The sequence below is a fragment of the Python bivittatus genome, unplaced genomic scaffold (genome assembly GCF_059951505.1).
Source record: "Python bivittatus isolate LINGU-HERP-01145 unplaced genomic scaffold, Pbiv_v1 ctg000080_np1212, whole genome shotgun sequence".
Classification (NCBI taxonomy): Eukaryota; Metazoa; Chordata; class Lepidosauria; order Squamata; family Pythonidae; genus Python; species Python bivittatus.
The window spans coordinates 74,741,529-74,767,260 of record NW_028277035.1 but is presented as its reverse complement, the minus strand read 5'-3'; the positions used below and the strand labels follow the sequence as shown (position 1 = coordinate 74,767,260).

General features: G+C 37.6%; 1 protein-coding gene across 2 annotated transcripts in view; it reads left to right on the top strand.

Moving 5' to 3' along the window:
* PPP4R2 (protein phosphatase 4 regulatory subunit 2) overlaps window positions 1-24,036 on the top strand; it is a 29,233-nt gene extending 5,197 nt beyond the window's left edge. The window contains exons 2-9 of one of the 2 annotated variants that reach the window (XM_025173413.2): window positions 3,171-3,233; window positions 8,852-9,022; window positions 11,103-11,196; window positions 12,441-12,478; window positions 16,995-17,069; window positions 17,777-17,920; window positions 18,738-19,012; window positions 21,856-24,036. In XM_025173413.2, coding sequence (XP_025029181.1) covers window positions 8,904-9,022; window positions 11,103-11,196; window positions 12,441-12,478; window positions 16,995-17,069; window positions 17,777-17,920; window positions 18,738-19,012; window positions 21,856-22,169 — 1,059 coding nt within the window. In that variant the 5' untranslated portion in view covers window positions 3,171-3,233; window positions 8,852-8,903 and the 3' untranslated portion in view covers window positions 22,170-24,036. The remainder of the gene's footprint in view (window positions 1-3,170; window positions 3,234-8,851; window positions 9,023-11,102; window positions 11,197-12,440; window positions 12,479-16,994; window positions 17,070-17,776; window positions 17,921-18,737; window positions 19,013-21,855) is intronic. The other variant, XM_007438555.4, reaches the window with a different exon arrangement.
* Window positions 24,037-25,732: the final 1,696 nt, after the last annotated feature.

Sequence of the window (25,732 nt, the reverse complement as noted above, 5' to 3'; positions counted from 1 at the left end):
ATTTCTCTGCTAACTTCTCAGGTGATTTACCCAAGCTTTTATAATCAAGATAGGACCCTTGAACCTATGGGAAGAGAGGTGTTTATATAGAATAAGGTATTTTTATAAAAATACATAATAAGGAGGAAGTAGAGCAAAGAATGGGGTATATAAAGTGCTGTGGCTAGTTTGGTCTCCAGTAAATTAATTCCTGTGAATTAATCAGGTGATAAACCTGCCATCCAATTTTGAGAAGCTAATTATCAAATATTTTGCACAACCTAAGGAAAAATGTCAAAACATTACTCAGTCTTGTTGGAAATAGATATAAGTAACCCCAAAAGAAGTTTGAAAGTCAGTTGTAGTCAAAAAGTTGTGAGATCTGAGGAATTCTTACCTGCTTCGGTGGAAAATTTGTATCTTAAGATTTTCCACTGTTGACATTTAATACGCATAAGAATCTTACATATATTATACAAATACTCTTTGAGGTATTAGAGGGGTTATAATAAAAAAGGAACATTATTTCATCTGTGGTGGAAATATATTAAAGTTTTAAAATTTTGGAGGGAGGTCTTTAATGAAATGATAACAATAAACAAAAGATTGAATTCTCACCAGGTTTTGGCATATCACATAATTTACAGAATGAATAAAAGTTATCCAGCAAGAAACTTATTGTCTATCTACTTTTAGCAACAAAATTCATTATTGCCCATCAGTGGAAATATCTGGATGATCTCTTGTTTGAAAAATGGTTTAAGATTTGGTGAAGAGCCCTGCTTCAGAAGGCCTCTGTTTTGCTCAAAAAAACAAAGAAAGAAATCATTATTTTACTGGCAATATTTTATCTGTTTTATAAGGTATAAAATGCATATCCTCCCAGATGTATGGGAAAATTAAAGGGCTTGTTACAGGACTCTTTAATGGAGAGTTGGTTTAATTGTTTGGTAAAGACATGACATAGTAAACTGTTTTGTGTGTTTGTTTAATCAGACTCTCTTTATCTATAAACAGGATTTACAAGAAACTCAGATCACATTGTAAGTCACAGTAGTTGCAGAGTTCACAAAATTTGTCTCATGGTATATATTCTTAGTAAAGTGACAAAGTGTGCCTGGATTGTGTACCACTTTATGCTGCTGCTGTGTGGATGGATTGCATGTCACTGTACATAAAACAAAATATTTCCAAGAAAATCACAAAGTAGGAGTTAGGGATAAAGCTAAATTACTACCTTTCTCCCTAAAAACTAGCTTTTTGTGTGGAGGGGCTATGGGAAAGTACTATGTTTATAGAAAATTTCACATATAATGTGAAGTAAAATAGGTGTCAAACTGCAGTTTCATGGAACTAGATATTTGTGCAGGAACTCTTTGGCTCAAGATACATAATTATCTGTTAATTTGAACAGGCGTGGGATATGCTGTGGAATTTTTAGTTGATGAATCAGTAAGCATTCACAGTAGGTGCCTTATGAGCCTGGAGTCCTTTTGTTTCCAAGGTTAATCAATTGGGAGATACGATCGATTTTATTGTTTATCACCCTGAGAACCTCTACAGTAGACTGATAATAATTTATGTTGAAAAATTATTCTGATTTGTTTTCTAAATTGTTGTGTTTCATTCAAGTTTTCAGAGCAGAGTTTGAGAGTTATTCATATAGGCAGCTATTGTCTTACGTAAAAGGTTTATGAATTTAATATTTCAATAGTATTGCTAATGTACTGTAGTGTACTAACAGAATGTATTGTTTTGAAGACAGTTCTGAACATTTTCAGACAAGTTTCAGAAAGGACATTTATTTATTTGACAATATATTATATTAAAATAACAATTCATAATAAATTCCAAGAGCCATATTGGAAAATGAATATTATTTGGAAAAAAGTAGGTAAATTGTTTTCCTTTCTATTTTCTTAAAATGGTTAAAAGCAATTTCTTAGGATAAGTAGTCTTTTTTTTTTTTTAATAAACCATTCTTGGCTCAGTTTAAAAATCATGCTCAACTAAAACAAAGCAAACAACACGATGGTATATTGTGTTTTTGAAGTCGGACATAATGTGATATAGTAGCTAGAGCAGAGGTTGCAGGTTGCAACCCTCAAATGATTGCATACTACAATCATTTTTGCAACTCCTGGACCTCTTCTGGTCAAAATTCAGTAGTGTAGTTTCCTGTCATCTCAGATGAAATACATGAAAACTGTGGTAAATTCCTGAAGAAGGCTTAATATAGTTTTAAAAATAAAGATCAATCCCCTCTCAAAAGTGGTTAAAATTCCCAGGCTGTCACAAAACTCAGTGATATTCTGCTGAAAGGTAAATGCAATCAATATTGGTGCACACAAACAAGACTGAGTGGCTTAGGTGGCTGTGATGAAATAAGCATAGCTTATTATTTGGTTGGGTTCTGCTATGCATTAAGCAGGTATATATGAAATCTTATCTTCTAACCTGCACGAGAAACTAGTTCAATCATGTAATATCACTGTTTGTTCCTCTTGAATTGAAAGAAAATAGGTATAACAGAATTAATAATAAACACATTAATAGCCATCCAATTATTTTATCCAATTATTTATCATTCTTTGCTGCCCTTCTTTTTCTATATATTTTTTTAGTTTTTGTTTCAGTAGTCAGCAACTGTATGTCCATCTTGATTTCTATTTCCAAAATAGCAGTGATGTCTTTTTGTTATAACATTTAGTGATTTCATTTTCAGAACTGAAATTCCCATTAATGAAATGTAATTTCTCAGATAAAATACTGTGACATGTATTATATGTATTATAAATACATAATTATCATCCAGCTATCTAAACTAATTAGCATTCTGAATGTTACTTTAACCAGTTGTGGGGGGGAATAGTATCTCCCTATTGATTTATTCCACTTAATTCAGACCAAAAGCAAATACATATTGATGCATTGTGTCCTAGAAATGTGTATGCTGCAAATACAAGATTGGTCCTTCCCAGTTAACTCAGATTTACTAGAGAAGCATGTACTATATAGAACACTTCGTTCTTTGTCAAGTACATTTAGTAACCAATTCTGCAAGTTTCTACTTCTGTCAAATAAGCCATACCTCTTTAAACGAATTAATGTCATATTTATGTGTGAGCCAATTACATTGTTAATTAAAAAGTTGCTTCTTCTGTCACAGTGTTACTTCTTTCCTGCTCCAGATGCCAGTTTTCAGGTGCAGTTTGGACCCAGAAAACTTTGGGGTTTAATTACAGGTGAAACAAGTAAGGCATTGAGGAAATAGTTTGTTTACTGATAGTTAATGGCCATCGCAGCATCCTCACAGCGTCTCCATGGTCACATGATTGCGATTCTGATGCTTGGCAAGCAGCTAGCAATTATGACGGTTGCCGCATCCCACAGTCATGTGATCACCATGTACAACTTTCCCTGCCAGCTTCCCACAAGCAAAGTCAATGGGGAAGCTGGCAGAATATCACAAGTCACTCCTGCTCCTGCCTAGTAACTTGTTTTTCTGTAGTGCCTGCTGACAGCACCTGCCCGCACACACACTGTAGCACCTGCTTGTGGCACTCACCTGCGCTCTGTAGCACCTGCCCACAGCACCTCCCTGCCCATAGCCCTTGCCCGCTGGCCTGTTTGCCTGGGACTCCAGCCTCTTCCTACATCACGGTCCCATGAGGTCCTCGCTTAATCACCTGCACAGTCCTGGGGTTACACCGGCAACCGAGACTGCCAAGACTGCCATCACTAAGTGATGCAGTCATGTGACGTGGCGCTTTTTGACCACATCGCTTAGTGATGGAAATTCCGATCCCAATTTCCGTCATAACATGAGGACTACCTGTAACTAAGAATGAAATTAGATTTTTTAATGTTTGAACTTGGGTGAACATTCAAGAGGATGTCTAATTTCTTCACTCATAAAAGTATTATTCTGTCTTAATTCAGAACGATCACTAAGTTCAGGTGACTTGTTTGATTAGCTTATATAAATTGGTTAAATAATGTAAATGTGTTAGAACAAGATATTGTACAGTTTAAAATGTATCCTATGTTTGCCCTGAAAAGTAGTTACGGAAGCCTTTGTTGAGGCACAATTCTTTTATTGAATAGTTTTTTCCCCTGTCCCAATTTTGTTGTTGTTGTTGTTGTTGTTTGCTTGCGCAAAGGTCTTACTAACGTGAATGGGAAGCCTCTTTTCAGTTAGATTTGTTTATGATAAATCCTCTGAATGGGGCTGTTCACCCACTTAGCTTTATTAGCACATTAGGAGATTAAGATGGGGTCATATATTTGATTTCATAAATCACATTGCAATCCTGGGCCAATTCCCCTTCTGACATGAAGTATTGACTATGGACCTCCAGATAGGGAATTCTTATTAAACAGTTGCTTGCATGTTGAGGCATCAAGTAGTCTACTGATTACATGTAATAACATAGCATGGCTGAATTTCCTATTTAATTTTCCTGAAAGTGGTAGCAGAGATAACCCAGAACTCTGTGTCAAAGTCAAGGTTGTTGCTCTGTGGTTCATGCTACATACTTTTTGCTTATTCATCATTAACAGTACTCATTGATAGTTTATCCATGAATCAATTAATGAACTACACATAACAAAAGTCTCTTGCATGGTGCTTATTGGGTTGTGTAAGGTTGATTTGTTAGTATCTAATATCCTTTCAAGCTTTTTAAAAGTTGCAAACTATTGCTACATTATTAAAAATACAAACTGAAACAGAGTTAGACTTTGCAAAAGCTTTTCAGGGACTCTAGGGTAAATTATATTCAATTTAGGTTTCCTAGATCCAAGCTGTTCTATGCTATCCACTGAAACACTCTTTCCTTGGGTTAATTTTAAGCATACTACTTGATAACAGCAAATAACTTCCTGTGAATGCAATCTAGCACTCGTCTATTGAGAGGTAAGCCCTGGAACTTCAGTAAGAAATTGTTCCTAGGAAAATGTATGTAGTCTGAATTTCCTGTCTTGGCTAATCAGAATGCGAACACAAAGATAAAACTAAATGATGTATTTATCCTTGCAGTCTTCTACTGAGGAAGTTAAAATATTAATGCAAATTATTTCATTTTTCCAAGATTGTGATTATGCAACTTTGTCTTATTCAATTAGGCTGAAAAATACTGGTTATATGAAAGTAACACTTCCTGTGACATGTGAATATCTAATTGAGGGAAGTTTTTATTGTGATGACTTATAAGGGGAGGGAAAGGTAAATAAAGATTTTTTTTTCAATTGTGCAATTAACATTGAGAAACCAACAGATGACGACAGAAGAGACTTACATCCACATCCTTTCCTTTTGCTTCTATTCTTTAATCACCTAAGAAGCAGAGCATTGACAGAGGTACTCTGCTCATTCTAAGAATACTGAACTTTAAAATTCTATATATCTGATATGTGGGAACTTGGAGATACCTTTGAAAAATAAATTTACTACACAAAGAGTTTGTTCTTATATTAGTAAAGCCCTCAGTTGCTGAAGGAACTGCTGTACTGTATTCTGTACATTCCTTTGAGAGGCTTGTTGCAGCATTGTTGTGGTGAAGCCATGGTAACACAAAGAATAAAAATGTCAATAGGCAGAATCAAGCTATGAGTGAAAATGGCCTACAGGAAAAATAGTTTTGCAATCAAATTGCTAAAACTGCTAAGATCTTTTGGAGCTCTTGTAGATGGTGACTTTTTTGTTAACTTTTCATTCTCAGTGAATTTGCCACTGTGACTTTAACATGGATACATATGTTGAGGCCAGTTGTGACTTTCATGTCTGCCTTATATGCTTTCTACAAATTATTGGTGGTTTTTTCTTGTAGTTTAGTTTTAGTGTAAAAGCTTTTTTGAATATTAGGTACGCACATATGCACACATTTTTAGAATGGAGCATCATTTCTTGCGGTGCTGAATTTATCACACAGAGCATCATTTCGAATCTTTACGAAAAGGTGAAATAGATAACAAAGGTTGCTTATATATTAACCAAGCATGAATGTCAATTACCAAGAGATGTAACCAGATATTTCTTCAAACTTTGGAGAGGATAGAAAGCCATGTCTATCTTCTAGTTTTAAAGAGTCAGGTACCTTTTTATATTGGGATAGGAGAAATTACTGTACGTGTACTTGGCCCAACTCTGTCTCCTTGCATTTCCGCATTTCTTCTTAGGCCTGATTATCAAAGAGAAAGCATGGATAAGGAAAATTGGAAGGGGAGAGGGAGTACTGATGGGCAGCCATTGTATTGTTGTCTTTTGCTTACAAAAGAAGACATTATGCAAGTAGTAAAAGGGCCTGTTCAGCCTCTTAATTTTATAGCTGTTTAGGGCACGTGTAGGCAATGTATAGGCCTCTGGATGTTGCTGAACTCCCAATTAGCCTCAGCCAACTTGGCCAGTAATGAAGTACGTTGAAAATTGTAGCTTAAGAACTTCTGGTGGACTGTATCTTGCTCACATTAGCTTTAAGGCCAGAAAGGAGAATGGCCAATCGCTCTGTCAAAAGACAATAGACATCCTTCTTATCAAAGGTCACAGCACTTAATATGGGATAAAAGATCTTAAAACAGTTTGCACCTTCCAACAGTGCAATCTCTCCGTCTGATTATATGGTAAATTTGCTTCTAAGAGACCAGGGCATAGGTTAATAGTTAGACTGGTTGAATGCTTCATTTATTTTATGAAATATATTTATGTAACAACTATAACGGCCCTTCTTTCTTCCTGTTTCTTAGTAGTTCTTCAACATTCCTCTGAAATGAACAATCTTTAAAATGAATTTTGTTGATGAAACAACTAAACCAATGCTCTCTTCAACCTACCAAAGTGTTAGATTTTAATGAAAGACTTACTTAAAACATATCCTACTGATTTCTGTTGACATGATTATGTCTGGATACAAGCCAAAGTACTTTCTTATAAAAGTCCAGAATATATGCTTTTTTAATATTATCATTTTGATGATTACTTCTAAACAGGCAAAAATCAGTTACATTGAAAGCAGCTACAGTGGCTGTATCAATGTGTGTTAAATTGCCAATATTTACACAATTGGTTATTAAGATTAAAGTAAGCTGTGTTCTTAATTAGATGTTACATTTGGGACTACGTGGTCATTAAACATGTTTTTAAACTTTTTTTTTTTTTTTACAAAATGTTTTTAAAATAAGATTCTGGGTAAAGTTTTAGCATCTCTACAGGGGAGTGCTTCTCTAACAAAATGAAAGAACAAACTAAGATAAACTGTCCCCTTTTGTTGCCTTTAAAATAGCTAACTCTTCTAATTAGTACTTGAAAGACAAACACTCTGAACAATGATCTTGTTGACTTACACTCTGCAGGGTGATCTGAATTTGGCCAGGACAAACCCATTCTTGTTTTTAATTTTAACAATTCCCAGTTTAGCTGCCTTTTTTTCTTAGCTCTTTAGCATATTTATGGGCCTGTACTTGGCTGTAGATCACAGATCCCAGTGAGCTGTGGAAGTCTCCTGAGACAGATTTTAGAAAATTTGTTTGGCTCAGATTTTATTTGTATTTATTTTTAATTAAACTGAATGCAACAGGCATTCATGTGGAATTTGCCATTGGTTAGATAATGCAGTGCAGAATTGCAGTGCAGTCTGGCTTCTGTATTTGTAGTTCTAAAATATTTTACATATTCTCCTTCATTTTGATCTGGTTCCACATTACAAAAAATAATTAGCATGTGTTCCAAGTAGGGGGGAAGATTATACTGGGGAATAGATGGAATGTCAAATTGAGCCCCTGGATGTTGACAGTGATTTTTAATGAAAAAGATAACTACCCTAAATTGATAACTCAGTTTGGCAGCTTGTAGTTGAAGCATCTCTGTTCCATAGTTTATATAAACCTGGACTTCCTATCTCATTTACCTGCTTAGTTCTCTTGTTGAAGCAGTGCTTTAATTTGATTTGTAACTCTTGAATTTATGGTCTTTTCCTTATAATTTGGAGACTTCTTGTTCTTTTTGGTTAATATTTTAGAATTTATATACAGGTAGTCCTCGACTTACAGCGATTGGGACCAGAATTTCTGTTGCTAAGCAATGCCGTCATAAACCCCTGCATTGCTTAGCGGCAGCAATCCCTGAAGTTCCGGTTGCCGTCGTTAACTGAATCCCACAGCTATTAGACGAGGCAACTTCCTGTCAGCTTCCTGCAGCCAAAGTCAGTGGGGAAGCTGGCAGGAAGTTGCAAGTCCCAGGCCAGCAGGCAGGTAAGTAGCTGCTGCCAGGTGAGGGAGGAGTGAGGGGATGCGCGGGAGGGTGCATGAGGATGCAAGGGTATGCGTGAGAGGCATGGCACAGGTCGGGGGTATACGAGAGCTGTGGCAAGGGTGTGAGGGAGGCACATCGATGATCGGGGAGGGTGTGCAAGTGGGAGGGTGGGAGAGGGCACATGGGTGGGGGAGACTTACCCCAGCAACTTGCTACCTTCCTTGCTGGCTTTCCGACTGACTTTCTGGGGAAACCAGCAGGGAAGTTTGCAAATGGTGATCATGGGGCACTGCAACCGGTCATAAGTACAAACCAGTTGCCAGGCACCCAGATCGCGATCACGTAACTGTGGGGGTGCTGGCACAGCCAGAACTCCGAGGACCAGTCATAACCACCATTTGTTCAGTGCCATCATAACTTCGAATGGCCGCTGAACGAATGGTTGTAGGTCATGGACTACCTGCATTGGCTTTAAAGAACAGCATAATATTTTGCATTTACTCACTGTTTTTTATTGCTTGCCTGCAAAATTGAAACTACTAAACATGCTTTATTGTTTTAATATAAATATGGTTAACATTTGGTTTTTAATATGTTAAGTAACATTGTATATTTCTTTTTTAGGATCCAGTGGTCACAATTCAAAGGCTATTTTATTTTCAAATTGGAGAAAGTAATGGATGACTTCAGAACTTCTGCTCCTGAGCCAAGAGGCCCTCCTAACCCCAATGTGGAATATATTCCCTTTGAGGAGATGAAAGAACGAATTCTGAAAATAGTTACTGGCTTTAATGGGTATGCAGTCTTATATCAATAACTTGTTATTTAGATCACTTGATTTATCATCAAATTCAGGATTCTGTTTTGATCTTCATATTGTATTGATTTTCTGCCATGTCTGCAACATGAATAATGGGTATAAATAAATGTTTGTTGACAAAGTTCTAACTCTTATGACAAACATTCTGAATTGTACTTTTATATGAAAATCACTTGCTTATCTTCTCTTAGTTCAGATTATGCAAGAGCTGTTGTATTCCAAATTCTAGTGGACATGAATGCAGAATATCTATTTGAGCTTCTATTTATATCAAATATGGTGTTGTAGGTCTGACCCTGGATGCTTTTAGTTGTTCTTTAAAAACTTGGATTTTTCTCCAAGCTGTGGTTGGTGGTGTTCCCGTTTGATGGTTTTGTTTTTGTTTGTTTTTTTGTTAACCAGTGAAGTTCAAAATATACTTCTGAAATTGCATTCTTAATTTTTTAACAGAATTGTTTAAGATTTACATAGATAAACCATGTTGAAGGCATAACATTGGCTGTATGTTAATTGTTTTCAGAAATCAGGTGCTAGATCACAGATTGCACATCTTTTTTCCTTGGCTATTGTTAAGTCGCTTGTGGTAGCTATATGAACTGCTTTTTAAATTAGACAGGATGTTTTGCACTATCTGAAATCATACTTAAACCATGGATTCTAATCCTGTTTAGAATTACTGTTGGGATAGTGAGTAGCTTAATTGGGGAGGCGCACTAAGGGAAATACTGTAATGAATTTCCAAAGCGGGTTCCTGAGATAGAGCTGATAAGAATAAAGGTTTGATTCCCTAAGTTAATTCCCTAATAATTTGTGGAATCAGAGTCTCTTCCAGCCCAACCTTATTTGTTAGCTGTAATTCATTATCATATGTTCATTTGATTCATATTGGTTAGTTTTCTTGTGGCAGACAGATGTCTATTACAGTTAAAAGAAGTTAATTTTAGTCCAGTTTTGTCTAATTTTAGAAATCCTCGTTTGTACAAAGGTTTTGAATTCTTGCATCATGCTTGGATTTTAAGACAATGCATTAATTGAATTCTGAAACTACAGTATTATCCACTGTTACTAAATTGAAGATTAGTTTTTAAGGGATCATCATCATCATCTACAATTTAAAAACTCAGCTTTCTGCAGTGTTCAAAAATTGTATAGTAGATCATGCAAGAAGGGATTTTTTTCAACTTTATCTTAGAAGCTTTCTCCTCCAGAGAGCAGATTCTGCCTATAGTATTATTCAGTGGGGATAAAGTTTGCACTTATGAACCATTGACACTTGATAAGGATGTTTTAATACCACAACACTATACATAAAGGATTTTGAAAATGTTGAAATGAGTAGATAGGAGATGCCTCTGCTGAACTGAACAAGAGATATGAATAAGGAGGCTGATTAAAATGGCAGGTTATTTTTGTTTAATCAACAATTAAAATCACATAGTTCTGACATTAGCAATATGCAGCCTATCATGGTCCTTCCAACTAATCAAACTGCCTACTCTGCTCTGTTATTAGTATATTAATCATCCACTGAAAATAGCTATAATTGGTGTCCTAATTTTTAAATAGATGAGGCTTCATTTCCATTTGAAAAAGAAGCACTTATTCTATATTGTTGTATGAAAGCATGTTTTTAATGAGTAAATTTAGGTTATATCACTTCCTTGTCCTATGAAGGAATACAGAACCTGTGGACTACCAGATATTGCTGACTGTACCTCTCAGCACACACATCTGAATATCTGAAAGCCAGAGTTTCTCCGCTCCATCAACCCCTTATTAATATTTTGAACCATCCAGTAAATGATAACAATAATCAAGTGAACTTTTTGGGACTCCTTAGCCATCATAGGGCACTTAGGAGGCAAGCACAGGATTCTGTGATCCTGCAACACCACCTACTGTTTACTTAACATAATACAGTTTTAGAGGTAGTAAATGAAAAAATGTTACATGTACAGCTATAGATAAAAAATGTACCAACTGATCAGGATTATTCATTCTCTCTCATTCAGTATTCATTCAAAGTGAAAATTAACTTGTTTGAATTTGTTTCAGTATCCCATTTACTATTCAACGACTTTGTGAGCTGCTGACAGATCCTAGGCGGAATTACACAGGAACAGACAAATTTCTCAGAGGAGTAGAAAAGGTAGTGGTGAATTGTTCTTGTTCTTGAACTAAAAGTGTAGCTTTTTAGATTTGTTTAACCTTTTTAGAATTGCTATATAGTACCAACAGCAATTCTATTTCAATTGTATTTCAGTGTTGTCGTCAGTTGTTGCTTACTTAGATTATATTTGTATTTATCATATTTGATTTGCATTTATTTGACTTTTTTGATGAAGTGCATTTACTGATGCTATCTATTTCCTTGTATGCAGTAGTATGGAAGAGTGATCTGGCATGATCATCTCAAAATAGAAAGATCCTCAGAAATAATTTGTGAAAGTGTAATCTGGAGACGTGATAGTTGTTTAATGTTGTGCTACATTAGATGTTTGTAATTCCCTGCCATTGTCTGAAATAACTTCTAGGTGTAGAGCTTTAAATAGGAAAAATGCATCAGTTTTAGGCCATTTGCTTGATACAATGACAGAAATGAGGAGCAGAATGATGTAGCAGTTAAGGTTTTGACCTGTGATTGTGGAATTCACTGGATGACTTTTGGCCAGTTACTATCTTCAAGCTTAATTTATCTTGTAAATTGGTTGTTGTATAGATAAAATAATGGGATTAGCACCTAGTAGAAAAATATGATACAAATGTAAAAATATTTAATATTGCTTATGAGATTTTTTTTTCTCCTTGCATATGGGCTGAGTTGCTATAATGTTATGGAATGTGTAGAGGCATTAATTAATGACCAAAAATGGTAGACGGAAGTAAGTTGAACCAGAGATTATGGCTATAGAGAAAGCGTACTTGATAAATGGGAAGCTTAGAAAGGCCTTGCTCAGAGCCAGTTGGCAGGGAATAAGGAAGAAAAGAGATGAGGGAAGAATAAAAAGAAAATATAGTTGTGCATTACCCTTTCCTACTTTACCTTTTCCTATTTTAAAAATAGCAGGATAGAGTAGGCAGGCTGAAAAGGAAGTCTTTGAAAATAAGTGGAGGAAGACAGTGTGTGTCTATGCACACACCTTTGAGTCAGTGTTGACTCCTGGCGACTGCCTGAATCAGCAGTTTTCTTGGCAAGGTTTTTCGGAACTGGAACTGCAACTTTGCCATTGCCTCCTTCCTATGGTTCAGAGAGAGCTTGAGAAGCTGGTGAATCAGGTGCTAATAAGGACCAACAAAAGAGTACAAGACTACAAGATGAATTTGGTTGATTGTGTTACTTGTAACATTTGCTTTTACTTGTCCTGATGTTTGCTTTTTTTCCCTATCTTACAGAATGTTATGGTGGTCAGCTGTGTGTATCCTTCTTCAGAGTGAGTATGACCTTTGTTACCATTTATTTAAAAAGTGAGACTGCATCATTTTTGAGATTGCAACATTTGTAATGCATTTGTTATTGATGGTGTGTTCTGTGTTTGAAGGGGAGCAGTGGTAATAATCTTTTTCATTGCTACACAGTTTAAAGATGCATAGAAAATTTCCTGCTAACAGGTACTCTGGGACTTACCTGGATCAGCTTTATTTATTAGGAAAAAGAGTAGCAGCAAATCAGGCTTTTTTTTTTTTAAGATGCCGGAGACAGCAGATAAATGGTAATATGGGCTCGCTTTTTGATGATTGTCTTTGTATGTTAGAGGTGGTTGGATTTATGAGAGAGAAGGTTAGCAGAGACTGCTGATGTCAGAGCCTACCTGACCTGCATTGGGCTGCTTTGATAGAGGAGATTCAAACCCACAATTCACTTACAAAATGGCACAGCTTGGAGTCCAGCTTGGTCTGTTGGCAATGGAAGGAGAGAGCTGTGCTGGGCACCTGTTCTTGCCTCATCTCCCATGGACTGTTATCAAGAGTAGGAGCTGTGTTGGGACCCTTGGGTGTGTGCTGGTTTCTGATGGCTGGCATGCAGCTGCTTTGTTTTGGAGGCATTACTGGCACTTTGCTTGAAGGCGGTGGTGGAGTGCTACATTTGGAAGTAGTGCTGTTTATTCGGTGGCCAGCAGTGGAGGCATTTGGCTGGAAAGGAGCTGCTGCAGGCTGGACCAGGCTCTCACAGATGGAGGCTGCAGCACTGGATCACCAGACTGCAGCGACAGCCTGACATTTCAGCACATGATGCCGAGGACTTGCGATGACACAGCACCCTGAGGGGTTTGATTCAGACTAAACATTTTGGATGACAGGAGGCCTCTGTATGGTTTTTGGCTGCTGTTTGGTAGAGAGCTAGCAGCAGCAGAGAGCTTTTTGCCTCAGTGCTGCTGTGGGCCCCCCATGGATGTTTGGGGGGCATCTTGTCTTGTTTCCTACTCTATGCAGGAAAAGGACAGCATGGTGACCATTTTGCGGTTGTCCTTGATGCTTCTGCAAGGCTTATCATCCAGATGGCTTGTAACTGCAGAGGAGTGGTAAATGTGAGATTACCTGTCCTTCTGTAAAGGTGGCTGGCTTTCTGCAGGTGAGAGCCAGGTGGGGGGTTGTAGGAGGGAGGTGGTGTTGTTTGGATGGGTGGTGAGCTTGCCTGACCTGGCAGTGAGAGAGGCTTGGTGGGGTGGGCTGTGTGGATTGTTGGCTGATGAAGGGAGAGGAAGAAAGTTTGTTGGATTCCTTGTGGTGCTGAGAGCGAAGGCTGAAGCTTCATTCATCCCCTCCCTTGGTATGGTGGTTAGAATAGGATGATATGGGGATCCTCTGTCTTGAGTGCTGGAGGGCATGGATCAGGAGGTGGTGAGTTCTCAAGTGGGGCTTGGGGTGGGTCAAAATATTCTAGTGGTGATGGGTATGGGGAGGTATGGTGGGAGACAGGGGGCAGGCCGCTTGCAGGGAACATACTGTCAGTGCTTGGTTCTGATTTTACCCCAGTAAGAACTCTACCCCAGTACTTGGTCAACAGGCCCTTGGAGGCCTGGACTTTTGGGTGTTGCTGCTGAATGCCAGGTCAGCTTGCAATAAGGCCACCCTCATCTGCAACTTGATTGCAGAGGAGAAGGCTGACCTGGCATGTATTACCAAGACCTGGCTGGGCCCAGGAGGGGAAATGTGCCCAGCCTGATTTCAGGTGTGGCATCAACCGAGGACCCGGGGCAGGGGTGGGGGAGTGGCAGTTGTCATACGGGAGTCCTTACGTTTTTCAGGGGTGCTGCTCCACCAGTTACTGGTTGCGAGACCCTGTTCATTAAGGTGGGCTCTAGGGATCAGTTGGGAGTATTGCTATTATACCAGCCGCTGTGCTGCGTAGCAGCCTTTCTGCCTGAGCTCCTTGACTCCATTTCCGAGTTGGCAGTGGAGTTCCCCCAGCTTATGATCCTAGGGGACTTCAATCTACCTTCCTTGGGAGTGGAGTCTGAGGTGGCTCGGGAATTCATGGCCACCATGACAGCCATGGGCCTATCCCAGGTCATCCAGTGCCCAAAATGGGACAGTGGTCACACACCTGATCTGGTTTTCTTGTTGGAGCAGTGGCAGCGTGCTCTAGAATTGGGAGGAGCTCTCTGTAGCTCCCCTGTAATGGTCAGATCATGCCCTGATAACCATGGGATGTTCTGGTGCTGCCGCCCACTGCAAGGAGGCAGGACCCATTTGAATGGCCCACCCCTGGCAACTGAGGGACCCTCATTGTTTTTAATGTTTGTATTGTTTGTATGACTGTTTTATTTTATTTTATTTTTGATACTGTTTATGTTTTAATTGTAAGCCACCCAGAGTCACAAATGTGAGATGGGTGGCTATATAAATTGAATAAATAAAATAAAAAATAAATAAAAATATTGGTTCATAGGCAGCACAGCCACATTTTATAATGGTCCATCTCACTAAATGGAAGGTAGCGTGGAGCACCTTCGGACAGGATACTGCATAAGGTTAGGTTTAAACAGATTGATAGATTCTGATCATGTATGCATTGTAATTTAGGAATTTTAAATAGAAGAAATAAGTGGCAACCTACAAATAATCAATATTTGGCTGTTGGCAGGATTTTCTTTCATTTGTTGATAATGTGAAAGAGGGCCTTCTTGTGGTTGCTTCGAGACTAGTTCTCTTTCTGTCATCTTCTGCTTATTTTTATTCAGACAGGCCTTTGGTTTGACTCTGAAGGAGTTTGAATTATTTAGGTGCTGTTTTATTCTTACTGTTTTTAATTTATTTGTTTCTACTTAATTATAATCCATTTTTTAAAACTGTATTTTTATTTTTTTTGAATGCCACTTGTTGAAGGAAGTCCAAGTTATATAGTCAGTAAATAAATGATTTAAAGTAGTGGAATTTAAATGGTTGAAGTCAGCAGAATAAATTTCTACCTGGTTTTGCTGCTAGAAAGGGCTTGATATTGGAAGCAGGGAAGGCTATGTGGAATTTTATGTTATGATCCACAAGTTTGCAGAATCATGTCATCTGATGGTTTCCCCATTCTTCCCACTTGAAATAAACCTAGCTAGCATGATTCTATCTAGATGATTATGAAGTGCCTTTCTCCTCTTTAAATCAAGGTGTGGCCACAAGAATATGAAAAAAGGATACATTTTCAGTAGACGGCTAGGTTGTACCTCAAAAACGTAATTGTTAACTGCAGAGTTGGATAGAATTTTAACCTGGACTGGGGGGGGGGGGGAAGGATCAAGGCCTTTGCTTTATAACAGAGCTGCTTCATTTTTGCCATACCCAGAGAATGCTGCAGAAATTTGAGGAACGAGCTCTGTGTATCTTTAATCCTGCCCAAAATGAAAAATCAGCCCTGCCCCTTTCTGTGATTCACCAGCCATCTAGGGACATCACCTATGGCCTTCTTCTGATTGAGAGAATGAATTATGGTCTCCGTCTATAGTCTTAAGGAAAATCTGATGGCTGTGTTCCAGTACATAAAGGGAAGCTAAAGAGAAGATGGCCGAAAACTATTTTTCATGGTCATGGAAACTAGGACCAGATATAGTTGGTATAAGTTGCAGCTACCTAGATTTTGTTTAAATATAAGGCAAAGTCTCCTGACACTAAAACCTGTACAATAACAGAACAGTCTACTTATGCAAGTTGTGGGTTTTCAGTCTCTATAGATTTTTAAGAAGTAGCTGGACTGCCACCTCTTATGGTTGATTTAATTGGATTCTCTGCATATTACAGAGGATTGGACTAGATGATCCTGTAGTTCCTTCCAACTCTACAATTCTATGTCTACAATCTGGGATATTTTATCTATGCTATAAAACATATTTTGTTTCAAATATAAATTGATAAGGAATTCTTAGAGAACTGACAAATGAAAAGGGTTCACAGGTATTCCTCATTTAGTGACCATAATTGGGATTGGCAACTCGGTCGTGAAGCAAGGCAGTTGCTATGTGAAACCGTGACTATGCTTACGATCTTACTTCATCTTTCCTTTGCTTTACAGACCTGTGAAGGTCGTAAATGTGAGGATTGATCACAAAGTTACTTTTTCATCACCAATGTAACTGCGAATGGTCATTGTATGAGGCAGTTGCTAAACAAGGACTACCTATATATTATCCATGGTCTTTAATTTTTAATAGAGTATTTTCAGGAATGGAAGGAGGAACTAGAGGCAAGAAAGTATATTAGCTGGTAAAAAATAAAGTGTTTTTGTTCCTAGTATACAGTTGTGTTTTTGTATAGTTGTATAGTTTTTATTCAGTATTTTTTGGGGGGGGAATAAACATAGTAGGCTCTCCCTAATAACGAGATTAGAATTATATGAATTTTAGGGAAAAGAACAGAAACAAAGTTTTAGGAATCTGGAAGTATTTGTTCTTAGCCAAAATGTTTTTTAAAAACTATATTGGAGAAATCTCATCATTCATCATTCATGTTCATTTTTTGTAGGAAAAATAATTCCAACAGTTTAAACAGGATGAATGGTGTAATGTTTCCAGGAAACTCACCAGGTTACTCAGACAGGTAAGAAGAGGTGCTTAAAACAATAATATTCTAAACCAGGGGTTTCCAACCTGGGGTGCCCGCACCCCCAGGGGGTACGAGATAGAATTTCAGAGGCTGTGACAATTTTATGCACTGACTTAAAAGCTTGTTTTTTTAAAGTTCAATTTGTTCACCTGCATTAGAAATTAGACTTCTTCAAATGTGATATTACTTTTGTAGGAGGTACGAACATTAATCAAACATTTCCTAGAGGTGTGGGGCATAGGAAAGGTTGGGAACAACTGTTCTAAACAATACAAGATGATGGAGTAGTATTTAATTTCCAGCGTTCATTTTTTAAACACCTAGATATTAAGCATAATTCAAAGTCTTTGAATCAGATCATTTCCTATGCTAAAGTTATAGTTCTTCTATAGAAACTATATATTTTTCAGAGTAAATGCTTTTCCAAATATTTATAAACTAGATTATCTAAGTTACACTATAATACTTTAATTATAAAGCTGCTAAAATTAACTGGGGGAAAAAGCCAATTTATAATTTTTTTTATAAATCTGATTTAATGCAATCAAATATGTTTAAATCTCAAGTATCTTTCTGATACAAAAGAATCTTATATTTAGCTACAGATCTTTATAAAATACAAGTCAAGAAAGCATATATTGGGATCTAAGGGAAATATGACTTTCCAAATATGATTGATTAATCAAATATTTTCTTTGCAGATCTAATATAAATGGTCCTGGAACACCCCGGCCTGTAACGCGGCCAAAAGTTTCTTTGTCACCTCCTATGACAACAAATGGTTTACCAGACAGTTCCGAAAATAAGGAGCTAGGTCTCCTGCAAACTGAGGAGAAAATTAACAGGTTTGTAAAAGAAACATAACTTTAAAGACATTTGTTAGACTCTTGAGATTCACATAATTTTTATTTTTTTTTAATTCCATCCTCCCTTGAAAGCAGACTTATGTGTTATTCCTACCAGAATGTGCCACATTTAGAGAAAGTATTTTCTGTTGAGCACTTGAAAAACATGCTATCCAAAATGGAAATAAGCACATCCTCTTTTAAGGCACAGATTCTTTGTAGGCATGGACAATTCCTTTCTTATTTTAGAAAGTCTTAATGCATAAATAATTGTTATGTTGGGATCCTGTAGGGCTGTGTATAAATATCCCAGAGTACCTTAGTTGTTACCTTTAAAATTGGTGTGAATATTTAGATCATATCTGTTAGGGGAAATTAAATGCTGATGACATTTTAAAGTCTTTTTTTCTGCTGATGTGGAACTGAGAAATGACAGTTTCCTATATCCCCTTGTGTTCTTAAAAATTGGGTAGAGATTTGGCAGAGGGCAAAGGGAGAGGGAGATAATTTTATTGTGCAAGCAAAAACCTTGTTTGTGGGATGCTGGCTTGCATCCATTGATTATTAAGAACCAGATTTCCCAGCTGAACTGGAATGGTGGTGCTGGCACAGTTGGTTTTGCACCAACATTTTGTTCTTGTCTTCTATACCTCATTACAAGAATAGGTTCTTCGTTTATACCTAGAAATTTAATAAAGTTACATTTAGGCAAAGCAATAGAAGTTACCATGATCAACAAGATTGATTCCTTAAGATGCAATACTCTCTTCATATGAAAATATGAGTGTTTGTGTTTCCATCATTTTTTGTCCTTCAGTGAATCACCAGCATCTGAGCCTGAAAGAGTCCAAAACTGTCCTGTAAAAAATAAACACCCTGGAGAAGATCCAGCAGAAATGGAAGGATATGAAGTAAAAAGACTTAAATTTGACAAAGAGGAGGAAGCTGAAGAGACTTCCAACCAGAGTGGTTCCCATGAAGCTTGCTCAGCAATGGTAGAAGAGACTGAGACAACTTCTGCATCTCAGGATAAAGAAAAAGAAACCATTGGAGAGAGACAGCATTGTAAAGAGGAAGCTGAGGAGAAAGAAGGTATATATCATTTTAGTAGAAAATGAATTTCCTGAGTACTTGTTTAAAACATGGCTTAAATTTACATTTATCATTTATTTTGAATTCCATGAGTTGAAATCAGGCTTAGTCATAAGCGAAGCTTAATTTAGTTGTAATAAGTCCCATTCATTTCTAAATATAACAAAATCTGGATCCAACCCTGTTTTGTTTGAACTTTAGGAGAGTTAGATTATGCTGAGGTAACCTAATTATGGGAATGAGAGAGAACTATGAGTGGTCTTTCTAATAAGTTTATGTAGACATGTTATGTTTCAGTAGTACAGCAAAATAATCACATTCATGTAGATTGCAGATTAAACTCAAACTGAAATCTGATAGTTTCGGTCAGTCGTCGGATTTGAATGTATGTTTGTATTTTGTAAATCAGCATTGCAAATAGCTGGTTTTTGTGCAGTGATATTTTCACAACCCTGAATTCATAAAAAGTCACTAAACTGACTTTTTTTATCCTCTGCCTTCAAGCCACTGCAGCTCTGCAACATTTAGCAATTTACTTCATTTGCTTGCTGATCCTCAAATGTGTGGGCTCAAAATTGGTCTTGTTAAACTGGAGGCTGTTAAACTGGATAGATGAACTATCTCATGTGATTGAACTCATGGCTTCATTAAAGCATAGCAAATGAACAAGGATTTAGTTTAGGGTTACATTATCAAGGGAAGAGTAGGATGTTCTTGTTTGAGCAGCAAAATGTCATGATCCATTTCTGGCTGCCAGGCTTCATACAGTGGGGCAAAAAAGTATTTAGTCAGCCACCAATTGTGCAAGTTCTCCCACTTAAAAAGATGAGAGAGGCCTGTAATTTTCATCATAGGTATACCTCAACTATGAGAGACAAAATGAGAAAAAAAATCCAGAAAATCACATTGTCTGATTTTTAAAGAATTTATTTGCAAATCATGGTGGAAAATAAGTATTTGGTCACCTACAAACAAGCAAGATGTCTGGCTCTCACAGACCTGTAACTACTTCTTTAAGAGGCTCCTCTGTCCTCCACTCGTTACCTGTAGTAATGGCACCTGTTTGACCTTGTTATCAGTATAAAAGACACCTGTCCACAACCTCAAACAGTCACACTCCAAACTCCACTATGGCCAAGACCAAATGCATATGGTGTCTGGTCAAAGGACACCAGAAACAAAATTGTAGACCTGCACCAGGCTGGGAAGACTGAATCTGCAATAGGCAAGCAGCTTGGTGTGAAGAAATCAACTGTGGGAGCAATAATTAGAAAATGGAAGACATACAAGACCACTGATAATCTCCCTCGATCTGGGGCTCCACGCAAGATCTCACCCCGTGGGGTCAAAATGATCACAAGAATGGTGAGCAAAAATCCCAGAACCACACGGGGGGACCTAGTGAATGACTTGCAGAGAGCTGGGACCAAAGTAACAAAGGCTACCATCAGTAACACACTACGCCACCAGGGACTCAAATCCTGCAGTGCCAGACGTGTCCCCCTGCTTAAGCCAGTACATGTCTGGGCCTGTCTGAAGTTTGCTAGAGAGCATTTGGATGATCCAGAAGAGGATTGGGAGAATGTCATATGGTCAGATGAAACCAAAGTAGAACGTTTTGGTCTAAACTCAACTCGTCATGTTTGGAGGAGAGAGAATGCTGAGTTGCATCCAAAGAACACCATACCTACTGTGAAGCATGGGGGTGGAAACATCATGCTTTGGGGCTGTTTTTCTGCAAAGGGACCAGGACGATTGATCCGTGTAAAGGAAAGAATGAATGAGGCCATGTATCATGAGATTTTGAGTGAACACCTCCTTCCATTGGCAAGGGCATTGAAGATGAAACGTGGCTGGGTCTTTCAGCATGACAATGATCCCAAACACACTGCCCGGGCAACGAAGGAGTGGCTTCGTAAGAAGCATTTCAAGGTCCTAGAGTGGCCTAGCCAGTCTCCAGATCTCAACCCCATGGAAAACCTTTGGAGGGAGTGGAAAGTCCGTGTTGCCCAGCGACAGCCCCAAAACATCACTGCTGTAGAGGAGATTTGCATGGAGGAATGGGCCAAAATACCAGCAACAGTGTGTGAAAATCTTGTGAAGACTTACAGAAAACGTTCGACCTCTGTCATTGCCAACAAAGAATATATAACAAAGTATTGAGATGAACTTTTGATATTGACCAAATACTTATTTTCCACCCTGATTTGCAAATAAATTCTTTAAAAATCAGACAATGTGATTTTCTGGATTTTTTTCCCCTATTTTGTCTCTCATAGTTGAGGTATACCTATGATGAAAATTACAGGCCTCTCTCATCTTTTTAAGTGAGAGAACTTGCACAGTTGGTGGCTGACTAAATACTTTTTTGCCCCACTGTACATGTAAATATATTCTACTATTGTTTTGCTTGTTACTGAGAATGAGAAATTTATATGCACAGGGAATTATGTCTTGTGACTACGCACCATTCCCTGCTGTCTCAAACTGATATTGTACTTCCCCATACAAATAAAGGCTCCCTCAAGATGATCTCAATTCCTGGTGATTACATCCATGCAGTATTACAGGATTGGTTTGCCATTGTTGCCTTACGGTCCCCCCCCTCCCCCAATTTTCCAATCTAGTCAATAGCCCTGGAGTTCCCACGTGTTCCCCTGTCCAAGAACTAACCAAAACATCTAGCTTGTTTAGCTTCCAAAACGAGCAAGGTCAGCTAAATGCTGCCACCTGCTGAGACATAAAGTGAAAGAAGGATGCATTTTCATGATTATTATCTGTATAAACTTTTAGTATTGACTTTGTTTTAAATATCTGTATAACAGATTCTAACTTTATTCCAGAAACTCTCATGATGTCAAGAGAAATTTTTCCAGAAAGAAAAGTTCTGGACAAAGACAGTGCCTCCTTAAGTGAGAAAGAAGACGTTTCTGAGGAGAATAATCAGATTGGGGAATCTGATCAGACTCAAGCAATGAAAGACTTGTCTTCTCAAAATAGTGAGAACAGTGGATCTGTTAGTAGCAAAGCTGACTGCAGTGACAAAGAAGAATTGGGCTCATATGTTAGTGAAACTCCTGAAATTGCATCAGAGACCCCAGTGGAAAACAGCGATGAAGCCACAGAAGCTGCAGATGAACCTATGGATCAAGACTAATAATTTTAATAAACTTAGAGGCAGTATTTTCCATAAGGCTCTGGTTTTACACTGTATAAATAATTTTATGTAATAAAAGCGGACCGTTAGTTTTCCAAGAGAAGCAGGCTGTAAATTGAACTTCTCAGTGCATTAAATCCTGAAGGAGTTGTACTTGTTACTGTGAAATATTGGCTCCTTCAGGTCCTGCTTGCCACTGAAATTTCAGTATGATCAAATCTGGTCTGTGTATAGTTTTTCTTTTTTTTTTAATTTAGAATTAACATTTTTAAACTGGAAGGCAATTATAATTCTGAAAATTTTTTGGAGATTCCACACTTAGTTACTTCTCTCTCTCCTTTATTTCCCTTGAATGCTATAGCAGTTAATTTTTGGTTTTGGTTAGTTTCACCATTAACACGTGAATTTCATGTTGGTTTACAGATTTTCATTTGACTACATTTTGTGCTTTAAAAAGCTACACATTGGTGTATAATACTTGATAATATACTAATCTAAAGAAAATCTATGTTTGCACTCTTAGATGCATTTTCTTTTCCAGATGGAAGCAACCAACTTCTTTCATACAAGGCAACATTTTTTACCCCTGAATAAACCAAATAAAATTAGGCCCGCCTGATATCCTGAAGTTCCAAATATTGCTGAAAGTACCAAGTTAAATACATTCCAAGAGTTCTGTTCTAACAAACACTTTTGTACATTTCTGAGGTGCCTGGAAGATAGGTTTTCATTTTACTGCTGAAAAAACTGTGTTAAGTTGAGAACAGATTTCAAAATAATACCTTCAGCTTTTTTTGTAGGGGGAATGTTTGCAAACCTGACAAGATAGTTTCTGTGAACTAAGGAAGTTTCTGACATTACATAATGGTTTCATAGTAAGAAATCAGACTGATATGAAATGCTGCAGCATTGCATGCCTTAGTTATGTATCTGAGCTGAATGGCTACCATTTGTACATCATTTTGAAAGTGAATTAAATATTTTTGAACATGCCACTTTGACAGCCAGTGTTAACACTTTCTTTCCAAAACCAGCTCAAAGCACAATTACTGCTTTAAATACTTCACATTATATTTTTCAAACATTGGTGTGTAAAAACACTCAAAACGTAACCTCCCAGTCGCATTTACTGGCTGCCAAATTTATACCTGTTTCTTCGACTGTACCTTTTTGATATTTAGAATTTTTAAATCTCTGTAAAGTAGATTTTTGTAGATTGTAAAGAGTGCTCACTGCCATTGTGAAACGGTATATAATTGTATAATTTGTGTGTAAACTGGATGCTTGGGCTTTCAATACAGTATTCATATAAAGCAATAAATATGTTATAAAATGTTTGAGTACATTTTAATCAAACCATAATGGGACTCCCTTTTTTGGCAGTGAAGACACATACCTTGGAGTACAAAAATAATCACCAAAGTGCATGCTAACAATTCTTGTACTGCATGGTGTGCTTCATTCTGGAGAACAGTGGGTTTTGAATTCAACATATTCCAAAATAACTTGAATGAATTTGCAAAACTGCTATCAGGTTAAAAAGTTGAAAAGGTATTGCTTGGGAAAAGACCTAGTGCCCTTCTATGTACTTAAAAACAAAAAATCAATTTATGTTCAATCACTTTCTCTTGGCAAGAGAGGAGGGTTGAATATGTACTGCAAGCATTAAAGAGGGGAATACTCAAACCAAAACAGGAATTAGAAAACATGTACCGGAACACAAGTCTATAAGATACAATTTGCTCTCCTTGCTTTTTTTTTCAAGGGATACTTTGCAAATGAGAACAAATTTTAAGTTTAGAGACTTCTGAAATTTTCTTTAGAATGTTTGTGAAAATACTGTTAATAAACCTATTATTTAATCATCTATGATCTTCTGACATGTTTATTTTAACTCGGTTGCCCTGTACTGTAAGCAATGGGTTTATGAACTGTAAATGTGCTCGTATAAAGGCAATAGGCAATAAAAAGTAAACTTTAGGAGTTCAGTCCTGTGCATGTTACTCTGAAACATGCCCCAGTACATCCACTAGGACTAATATATGGGTACAAGATTGCAGCCTTAAGTCTAGTACAACAGTGTTAAGAATTTGGGTGTTTGCTAAATTACTTTCAATAAGCCATGTACAGGTAGTCTTTGTTTAGTGACTGCCCCGGACAGCGAATGTTTGCAGTTACGACGGTGGTGAAAAAGTAACTTTGTGACCAATGCCTGCATTTATGACCTTTGCGTCTTTCTCAGGTGTTTGTCATTACAGTCAGTAAGCGTTCCCTTGTGCTTGACCCGTTTTCTCTGCCCCCCCCCTCCGCAAAGCAGAGAGATTGCCTAAACAAGCTATCTCTTCCTAAGCTGCTATTCTCCATGGTACAGCAGATCTCTAAAAAGTGCTAACTGCAAGTTAACTAGCTCAGCTCTGTGACCTTAATTATTAGAACCCTCTGGGGCTGGCAGCTGCTACCTGTAACTGACAAGACTCTAATCGGTTTCACACTGAAGGCTTTTGTTTACCTCCTAGGTGGCTCATGGCCTACGTGCTAGGCAAACAGCTGGTGCCAGCACATTTCTTTTAATGTGTATTCCCCATTGCCTAGTTACTCTCTTGTAACCCCTTCTTCTCCAATGAATGTAAATATATAAATTCTCTTCTTGCCAATTATCCCAGCATTGGGGTAAGCATTCCAAAGGTCAAGGAAATGGGGGAAAAGGGCTATAAGATTTGCCCTTTTACCCAGCTTCCTTGTGAATCAAGTTCCAGAAACCTTCCCTGCCACTTGGGCTCACCCAGTTGTTTGGAGTCATATCCTTCAGGCACTGTAAAACAAAGGAAAGCTGAAGTAAAATCGTAAGCGCAGTGGCAGTCACATGATTTTTAACTAGTGACTGCTTTGCTTAAAGGCCAAGTTACTGGTCCCAATTGCAGTCGCTAAACAAGGACTACTCTGTAATCTTTAGGCGTTACCACTGAGATCTGTTTTCCATAGAGGTGATGTAATTGCTGGTGGTGTAGGGGCTTTTTTGAAGGGAACGCCCCACTGATACTTCTTTCTATACACAATGCTTAATGAGAAGTCCCAAGCAAGGGGATCCTTAGTTGTCTCATTATGGAGTTCCTCCCTCTGGCACTGTGTCAGGCATTCCTCCCTAGCCCAGTTTTATTGACTGCTTTATTTGACCATCCTCACTTAGGTTTCTGGACACTTTAAATGCAGTTTGGAAATAATTTTTTAACCTATTTTGTTGAACCATTATATTTAAGCTTTTTGCTGGTTAGAATTCAGTGTTGTTTTAGCTCTTATTTTAGTTTGTAGGTAAGAACAACATAAATTTATAACTAATAATGGTTATAAAGATATTACCTTTATTTAATAGTCCATTCAGTTCAAATCAATGGGATTTGTTTCCAATTAAATGTGTTAAAATTTGAAAAATACAAGTCAAATCTTAATTTACTATGTATACTGCTGGGATACGGTTGTATTTTATGCTGCTTAAAATAGACCTAAGTGTAATGCCTTTTCTAGATGTCAGCCAAGTGCATATGCAATTGCTATGTAATAATATA